General features: G+C 35.0%; 2 protein-coding genes and 3 non-coding genes across 5 annotated transcripts; 2 read left to right on the forward strand and 3 right to left on the reverse strand.

Moving 5' to 3' along the window:
• The first annotated feature begins 659 nt into the window (after positions 1 to 659).
• Trnas-gcu lies at positions 660 to 741 on the forward strand. The gene has a single exon. It is a non-coding gene; the product is annotated as a tRNA-Ser (tRNA).
• Positions 742 to 1,212: 471 nt separating this feature from the next.
• On the reverse strand, positions 1,213 to 1,294 carry Trnas-gcu. Its single transcript has one exon. It is a non-coding gene; the product is annotated as a tRNA-Ser (tRNA).
• Positions 1,295 to 3,256: 1,962 nt separating this feature from the next.
• On the reverse strand, positions 3,257 to 3,338 carry Trnas-gcu. Its single transcript has one exon. It is a non-coding gene; the product is annotated as a tRNA-Ser (tRNA).
• A 216-nt stretch (positions 3,339 to 3,554) lies between these two features.
• LOC108966107 (tail-anchored protein insertion receptor WRB) lies at positions 3,555 to 4,627 on the reverse strand. The gene is made up of 2 exons (XM_018928853.1): positions 4,418 to 4,627; positions 3,555 to 4,345 (listed from the first exon to the last, which is right to left on the reverse strand). The coding sequence occupies exons 1-2, from the start codon at positions 4,484 to 4,486 to the stop codon at positions 3,881 to 3,883; spliced, it is 534 nt and encodes a 177-aa protein (XP_018784398.1). The 5' UTR covers positions 4,487 to 4,627; the 3' UTR covers positions 3,555 to 3,880.
• A 303-nt stretch (positions 4,628 to 4,930) lies between these two features.
• LOC108965884 lies at positions 4,931 to 7,728 on the forward strand. The gene is made up of 5 exons (XM_018928560.1): positions 4,931 to 5,962; positions 6,029 to 6,868; positions 6,930 to 7,091; positions 7,177 to 7,338; positions 7,406 to 7,728. Exons 1-5 carry the CDS (start codon positions 4,931 to 4,933, stop codon positions 7,538 to 7,540), a joined length of 2,331 nt encoding a protein of 776 aa, XP_018784105.1. The 3' UTR covers positions 7,541 to 7,728.
• The last annotated feature ends 784 nt before the right edge of the window (positions 7,729 to 8,512 follow it).

Raw genomic sequence — 8,512 nt, forward strand, 5'->3', positions numbered from 1 at the left:
TTCAACTCTACTCGTCACCCTGATCACTTTGGTATATATAACCCTATATCTGACTCTTTTAGTTTTAGGACTTACAAACAACCGTTATGTGAACCGTTATGTGAACAAAAGTATAATACTCTCCTTAGCAACTTTGTTGCGAGAGTATAAAAATGAAAAGAACTAAAAGCAGCAAGCAAATAATAAAAAACAGTTCATGTCAAAACCGCCGAAAGTTACGCTTAATGCGATTTGCTGCTTTAAAAATCATTTAGAACAGTTATGCAGAGCAGAGTACTAATTGCTTGCGAAAATAAGTACATGACAAACTTCGCACATTCATACGTATATGTAAATATGTGTGGGTGAATTGTTTTTGTAAATAATATTAAATTAAGTTCAAGTCTTTAACCCATCGAGACATTGATAAAAATTAATATAACCTTATTATCTGCTTCTTATTATCAGTTAACTAGAACACTTGATAACACTGTGCATCCATCTACTTCAGCAAAGATCAGCGAATGCAAAAACAAATTGAAATTTAAAATAAAATTTTTGGTTTTATGCGTCTCTTCTAATATCTTTTAATGTATAATCAATTTGTTTATTAATTGTTGTTTACTGATTGTAGGGTGCATAGATTGTGAAACGGTTTGCCGGTGAAAGTTTTCCAAGAAGACGAGGTGGCCGAGTGGTTAAGGCGTTGGACTGCTAATCCAATGTGCTCTGCACGCGTGGGTTCGAATCCCATCCTCGTCGAATACCGTTTTTGTTTCGTTTAATGAAACAAAATGCATATATTACATTATATAAAAAATATTTAACCGTTTATATAGCTATTTAATTTATTCTAAACGAAAATCAGATTAATGTCATAATAAGGCAACTTTGAACTTGAAGACAGTTTATACTTGAACTAAAATATTATCAATATTACTATGGGTGAAGTATTTTTGTTAAAAGAAAAATTATTAAAAAGCAAAATCTGGATTTTGCAACAAAATAACCTTAAGTCATCATGAAATTCTAAGCTCTTGCTTTGTCTAGAGCTTTAGCTTTGCTTTGCTTTAACTATGAACATACAAGACATGCCATCTATAATGCAGCAACTATGATCTCCATTTTATAATTTACGAGCTTTTATCAGCATTATTAGTTTAGCGACATTAAAGTTTGTTGCAGAAAACTTTCTTTTATATTATTAGTTTTTAAAGTTAAATAAAAATTATTCGACGAGGATGGGATTCGAACCCACGCGTGCAGAGCACATTGGATTAGCAGTCCAACGCCTTAACCACTCGGCCACCTCGTCATTGTATACAAAATGACTCGTGTGACTATTTCACCGCAAGCACTGCTTTACCAACAGAGAGTTGGTAAAAGTAGAAAAGATCGTTTATATTATTATTTTCAAAGCAAATAATTATTTTTATTTTCATATCGGTTATAGCATAAATTCTCAGTTCGTATTAGGTTAGTACTTGTGTGCAGAAACGTTCAAATTAATGTTATCTAAAGACTACCAGTACCAAGTTGAAGTCAAGATTCTTGATACCTTATGGGAATCAAGGTTTTTCTAAGTTTCTGTAAGTGTGCTATAGAGGATCAAAATAATAGTTTTTTGAGATTTCAATGATTAAAAAGCAACAATGATTTCGTTACTGAGATATATCATAACGTTTATGTTACTAATTACATGACTTACATATATATGTCGTTTCATATAAATTTCTGTGACCGCTATAGACCGCGACGAAGCCATATTTTCGACAATCTGTGAATGTAAAGCTTGGTAGTAGAGACAAGGAGAGAGAAGCATAGATTAACGAATATGATTTTTAGGATTCATCCACGGCCGGAATCAATGCAGCAGTGAATGGCTTTCTTTAAGCGCCGTCCGAGATCTCGTATAACACAAAAAAATATATATATTTTATTTATTTAATTTCAATTGAAGCATAAAAAGGGGAATCCATTTCTATTTCATGTTTATTGTCATTCGAAAGAACATTTTTTGGCATTTATTTTTTGAAGATAATCTCTTTCAAATGTTGGGCGCGGCTACGTCTCATATTGCCCATCCGTTGAGTCTAATGTTTGATATCTCGTTCGAGTATTTCGACTGGACTGTAGACTTTACATATTCCCGTCGGATAATCTAACGGAAGAGTTCACCGTGTGTGGCAAATGGCGCCGTCTTGTTGAAATCAAAATCGTCGAGATCACGAGCTTCAATTTAAAACATCGATTATTATGGCGCGACGGTCGTTCGCCATTGACGGTTTTGTTCTCACAGGTATCATTTGTGAATCGAGGATTCCACCGGCATAAAAACAACACCAAACTGTTGTGATCAATCGGAATGCGTATTTTTACACAACAGTCAGGCTGTAAAGCTCGTAGCGGTTGAAGAATTACATACATATATTTTGTTTAAATTCTATTTTATGATGATAAAAGTTGAAATCGAGAGCAATACACTGATTATGGCGATTTTCTAATTTTTAGGTATCATTTGTGTTTATGTTCAAATTTGGTCTCGGTTCTGCCGATTTCCTTCCAGCACCTATTGTTTCGCAAACATTTTCAACGATTTGTAAAACCGAGCAACGGTCGCTCGTTGATATCATACGGACATCTAGTAGGAGTGCTAACAGTTCACCATCTAATTGGCAAATATGCCAGCAAACTGGGAACTCCATACGTACAATGACTATTGTAGAAGCTGTCAAGGGGTAAAAGGAGAAGGGACTATTGAACGTCTTTAAGAATTTTCCTTTTATTCACATTTTAATACCTACCAAATCTTTAGTTAGTCAAAATATTATATTTTACCAATTTCTCGCCAGACAGTTGATAAATTTATTGACGTGTCTTTGGAAAATTAGAACGAAACGAAAAGAATCAATTAAATTTTGGTATAGTGCAGAATTCCTATAACATCAAAATCAACTTATGAACCTGCCTGGTTTGTTCTAAATCGTTGAAATTAATCGAAAACTTGTTGAAAAACGAATTTAAAAATGGAAATGCGGTTCAAACCACGAAACCAAAAAATCTGTAAAACTTTACTCAAACGTGGTGACCTCAATTTTTCTATTAATGAAAACAATAATCAGAAATACTTGAAGTTTGTTGTAAAATTTTATCACAATTTCAAGTACATGGCGTTTGGGTTTTCTTAACTGGAACAATGTAGAATTTAATACATACTAAATTAATATAATATTTAAACAGATAAAAAACAAATTAAATTGTGAATAAAAAAAATATTCGACGAGGATGGGATTCGAACCCACGCGTGCAGAGCACATTGGATTAGCAGTCCAACGCCTTAACCACTCGGCCACCTCGTCCTTGTAAACATTATTCACAGAGTTTCATTTTGTTATTAAGCTATCTACGGAACAACATTACCGACAACAACTTCTGCAAATTCGTATGCGTGTTCAATAATGAAAAAAAAAAAAAAATAAACTTAAGCAAAATTGTATATAAAATATATATTTGCTTTCTTTCATCTCTACTTATTTAATGTTCCCAGTAGTTTGTGCTACCGAACAACAAATAACTTTTTTTTTAGAAAACTTTAATCAGTTTATTTTATTTTGCTCGATAAAAATATTTCCTATTGGACTGCAAACTATTTCACAATAAATAAACTTATACCATTTAAAATAATGAAAACGTATGAAATGCAATATTTTTATGGCAGTTCAGATCTCCTCCACATTCCGTTCATATTGGGGCAAAAGTACAATGATCTGCTTTGTACCAATAAAGCTAAAACAATTTCTAGTCATATACATACATACATACACATATAAACAAGCTTGTGTTATTTCCTAATTCACTGCTACCGAAACAAATGCCAATGATATTGCCAAAACCAGTACAATCACTTTCCCTTGAGTGCGTTGAGGATTAATCGGAATGCGCTGTTGCAGGATAATGCCCAAAACGGCACAGATATTGCATTGGGGACACCTGTTGGGAAGCTCAATAGCCCGCCAAGTGGCTCAAAGCTAATGTTTTCATTAAAAACTATAACCGGTGCGTAACGGTTGCGTACTGTAACAATGAAGAGTGCCAGTGAAAGGATTCCTTTCAGTAGGTAACCCACCACCAGTTCGACGGAGGCACCTTTCAAACGCAGCATATTGTCTTCACTGCGCAATTTGGATTGTATAGTTTTCAATTCATTTTCGGCACGCATTAATTTCACTGTATAAGTGTAGTGACTTGTACCAGCCGATCCTTGGCGAATGCGTTCAACCTTTTCACGTGCCTCTTTTAGCTGCTGTTGCAACTCATCACTGGAAGCAGAACCAGAAACGCATCGGAAAATTTTCGAAAGCTGCAACTATAATAAAGAAATATAAGCTTATTTGATGTATATTGTTGATTCATTGCCGGTTGGCACTCGGTCACTTACCAATTTTACCAGATCGCCTACAATGGTCAACAACAGGCAGAGTACCGCAATGGTTACGAAGAGGAACATTGTAACAATTTGTGTTTTGAATGCTTTGGACAGATAGCTTCTAAGGCCAGGTGGGTAAATATCGTTGTACTGTTGTTATTTAATTAATAAACGTGATTCTTAAAAAAATATTGAATATTCTCTTTTGTCTGCTCTTATTTCTGTTTTGGTCACGAAAATTTAATGAATGTTGCCATACTATAATAATTTCGTTTGTTAAATTTACTTTACATTATTAGATTTCCCTTATATTTAAAATCAAGCCTAGAAATGATTATTTTAATAATATTTTTATTCTAAATATTTTTAGCATGCACTAATGATTTAAATAAATTCTGAAGAGCTATTTTAAATTGTAATTGCCATTATATTGGAATAAGCGCTATGAAATATTGTCTGAGCAACATTTTATGACCTTGTACAACACTGTAAAATATATTTTTTTTTATTCGTTTTTTGCAAAATATGAAGACCACAACAAACATAAAAATTGGGGAAAATTTCGTTGATTTTATCATAATGACGGATCAAGTGCGCGCGGATTTGGGTAATTTACCAAAGAAATTTGAATTCTTAACAGCGCCGATTTCTCGCGGTTCACTACGAGGTGTAAGACGGTGCGGCGGCTGTGGCCAGCTTAATGGTGTACGCAGTTCTATTTGTCGAAATCAATTTTGTAAATTACGAAAAGAGGCACTTCGTACGCATATACCATTAGATCCAGTGCAGCTGGAATGTCTGGATAAACAAAAGTCACTATACTCCTTACGTAAAAAGGAACAAAATGCACAACCTCGCAACTTTGTGTTAAGTACAGCGTCCAGCAAAAGCGATGCGACAAAGTACGAATGTTACACCTGCAGCCCGGGTGTACCAACTAAAGAAGATTTTTGCAAGCATATTTTAGCATGTACAACTAAACCAGATTCGCTTCAGAAAGCGGAAGTATTTACTATTTCCCGCGATGTATTGTGGAACTTGAATGGCTTAGATAATGAGCATAAGGAACGTTTGTGGAATACATATGAACAAGAAGAGAATAATGTGCCTGCAGTGCAACGAATTTCCAATTCCTTATTTGTCGTCAAATGTGATGTATCAAAAGTATTTCCAGCTGGAAGATTACATGTCACAGCCATCAGTAATGGCTGTTCAACGAAGAAAGGAATATATTCCTGTTCATGCAAAAAACTGAAAATCATTGTTGAACCTGATAACTCCGTTGTAATGCAGGAAGAGGTGTGCGATCACATCTTGCTAGTTCTGGTTGCGGTTTTAAGTAACCGCAAAGGTAAGGCGTTATTTGGTAATTTCGCAAGCGCATTGAAATCGTATTGGATGCCGACTTATATTGAGACGCCAATAGTGGATTCAACACAGGAGGACGCGCTGTTTGGTTTGAGCATAGATATCGGTGGAAACTTTGACATAGGCGGTGGTGATAGTCGACCAGGCGATGATATTTTTATTTATAATAATGATTTCATGTCTGGTGAGGTGAGTCAAAACAAAATACCAAGTATCTATATAATTCGATTTTAATTTTTCTAACTAAAACGCCAGAATATTCCTGACTTCGAAGACATTATTCTGAGTGATGCGACAAACCCTATAGAACAATTACATAAACATAATATAATGGATAATTGTATTGCAACAACGACTACCACAAATCACAACGATATACTACATCCTGGTGATCCGAATTTAGGTTTAAGCTTTGCTATTACTGCAGAGGATATAGAAGATATAAAATTTCATGATGCTTCACTCATCAATGGCGTAAAATCTCTGTCATCCTCGGTGCTGCCCAACAATGTGACAACTGCACATTTGGAGCTGAGTGATTGCAAAATCGAGTTAATGGACCAATTTGAACTAACTGATCAAATTGACCTATCGACAACTGATGACATCACATTGCAGCCGGAGCATACATGGCTAGGTAATGGTATAAGTATATTGGAAGCGCCAATACTAAATAATACCACACCTATCGATAGCTGCGCTACAGAGTCGACAACTCTAGAAACCGCAAATCTTACACATTCAACAACTATTTACGATAATAATTCACTATTAAAGTCCAATCACGTTGTCGAGGCACCGCCAATTGAGTTACCTACCATTGCAGTGGTTAAGAAATGCCCAGTTAAAGCTTCCGCCTTGGTGAACAGTGTGAATACGCGTAAATTTCCACCACTACCGGAAAAAAGATCGATTATAGTTAATGGTGTAAAGCCTTTGGAACAGCATTCAGCACACGAGGAAAGTATAGTTTCAAGTGGCGAAGAACCATCGCTGGCGTTTTCATCGTGGCTGGACTATGTCATTGAAGTAATCAATGAAAGTGTTGGTATTGTGGAAGAAAGGAGTGTGGAGCATACGTTACACGTACATGAGGTTTGCTAACCCCCTTTGCTACTCAAATTATATTTTAATGCAATGATTTTACATTTTATAGGAAATATTTGCGCACTTTAGCAAAACCTTTTGCACCGGCGTAAAGCTGCGTATGCCTAGCAGCACAACGGTAATAAAAACGGGAAAATATAAAGGACTTATAAAGTATGTTTGGTATTTTACAAGTGCATCGACTGTGCGCCGCATTTTCAGCACCAAAAATGTAAGCACAGCTGATTTATAGTAAACAATAAAAGAAAATACTAGTTTTTTAATATTAAGTTAATTTTTTTTTCTTATGTTTTCAGATTTCCCTAGAGACGGAACGCATTTTTGAATACAACTCCGATGGCGAATTTGTACCATATGTTATAAAACCTATTATGCCCACTACCGATGGCAAATTTAAGCGGGTTTATCCAAAAATGTCACTGTATAAGACACAGATTTGGTTTGAAAGTGGCAGCAGCGTAAGTTTCTAATTGATTTTTTCTTAGTCAAGGATTTTCAATAAAATGTTTTTTTACTTTATTTCAGGAATATAAAAATAGTTTTAAACTTGAGTGGCTACCCAGTGCCTTTCCAAAGAGCCACCATGGTATATTGAAACTGGAATTCACAGTGCGTGTACAGGATCCAGAGGAAATGCATAGGACGATTGCGGGAAAATAGGTGAAAATAATAGCAAAAGTGTTAGGTTAGGCACCCGTAAAACAACACGTGATACTCTTGCTTGTATATGCATTTGTATATATTGTATTAAACTCTATGGAAAATACTAAAATAAGAGTTATTCATTGTTTATAGTGCATTATTTATCAATATTAATTAACTAATTTCGCTGCTAACATTGATCATTCCTTTAGTAACTGAAGTAAATTGCGTTATTACTAAATGTAACTGTTAATTTATTTATAATTATGTGTGAAGATTTGACATTTGATACGAATAAAAAATAAATAATTTAATTTAAGGAATTATTGAAACGTTACGTATATATAAGGTTCCGTTGTTCGAAGCCTTTCTTATACAAAAGTGTTAGCAGAGCTTTTTATTTGAACTAGTAGTAGAAGTTATTTTCATATTTATTTGTTTACCTTACTAAATACATATACATTCATATCCTGCCTGTACGCGAACTTGTTCTGCAGTTTTTGAAATGCCCCGAAATTTTGCTCTTGTTTGGAAAACATTTTTATTTGTCAAGATACTTTAAGTAAATTTGACAGAGATTCTTTTCCAAGGCAGCGCTACAATCTACGAACACATTTTTCAGATCGCACAACTATTACATATAGCTGCCATACAAACTGTACAATCAGAAAATTTCTCTTGTATGGAAGACTGTTTTATTTGAGAAGATATCTTTACGAAACTTGGCATGACTTTTTTTCCAAAGCAACAGTACAATTTGCGAAGAAATTGTTCACATCGCACAACTATTCCATATAGCTGTCATACAAACTGTATCCCCCTGCGGGTAGGGGGGACCCCTCCAGGTTGGGGGGGAAACCGAATATACCCGTGGTAAGKCATGCCTGTCGTAAGAGGCGACTAAAATCCACATGCACTATGTCTGTCTTTTTGGGCTTGCCTTGAAATGTCAGCATAGTTCATGTCAGACATAGTGCTATAGTATTCATC

This window comes from Bactrocera latifrons, unplaced genomic scaffold (genome assembly GCF_001853355.1).
Source record: "Bactrocera latifrons isolate USDA-ARS-PBARC rearing strain unplaced genomic scaffold, ASM185335v1 scaffold_10, whole genome shotgun sequence".
Classification (NCBI taxonomy): domain Eukaryota; kingdom Metazoa; phylum Arthropoda; class Insecta; order Diptera; family Tephritidae; genus Bactrocera; species Bactrocera latifrons.

What these genes read in the sequence shown, in the direction of transcription:
- LOC108965884 (XM_018928560.1), top strand. Translation starts at nt 4,931, where the DNA reads ATGAAGACCACAACAAACATAAAAATTGGGGAAAATTTCGTTGATTTT. An exon ending in ATACGTTACACGTACATGAG is followed by an intron (nt 6,869 to 6,929) that starts GTTTGCTAACCC and finishes TACATTTTATAG; the next exon opens with GAAATATTTGCGCACTTTAG. An exon ending in GGTTTGAAAGTGGCAGCAGC is followed by an intron (nt 7,339 to 7,405) that starts GTAAGTTTCTAA and finishes ACTTTATTTCAG; the next exon opens with GAATATAAAAATAGTTTTAA.
- LOC108966107 (XM_018928853.1), bottom strand. Translation starts at nt 4,486, where the DNA reads ATGTTCCTCTTCGTAACCATTGCGGTACTCTGCCTGTTGTTGACCATT. An exon ending in TAGGCGATCTGGTAAAATTG is followed by an intron (nt 4,346 to 4,417) that starts GTAAGTGACCGA and finishes TCTTTATTATAG; the next exon opens with TTGCAGCTTTCGAAAATTTT.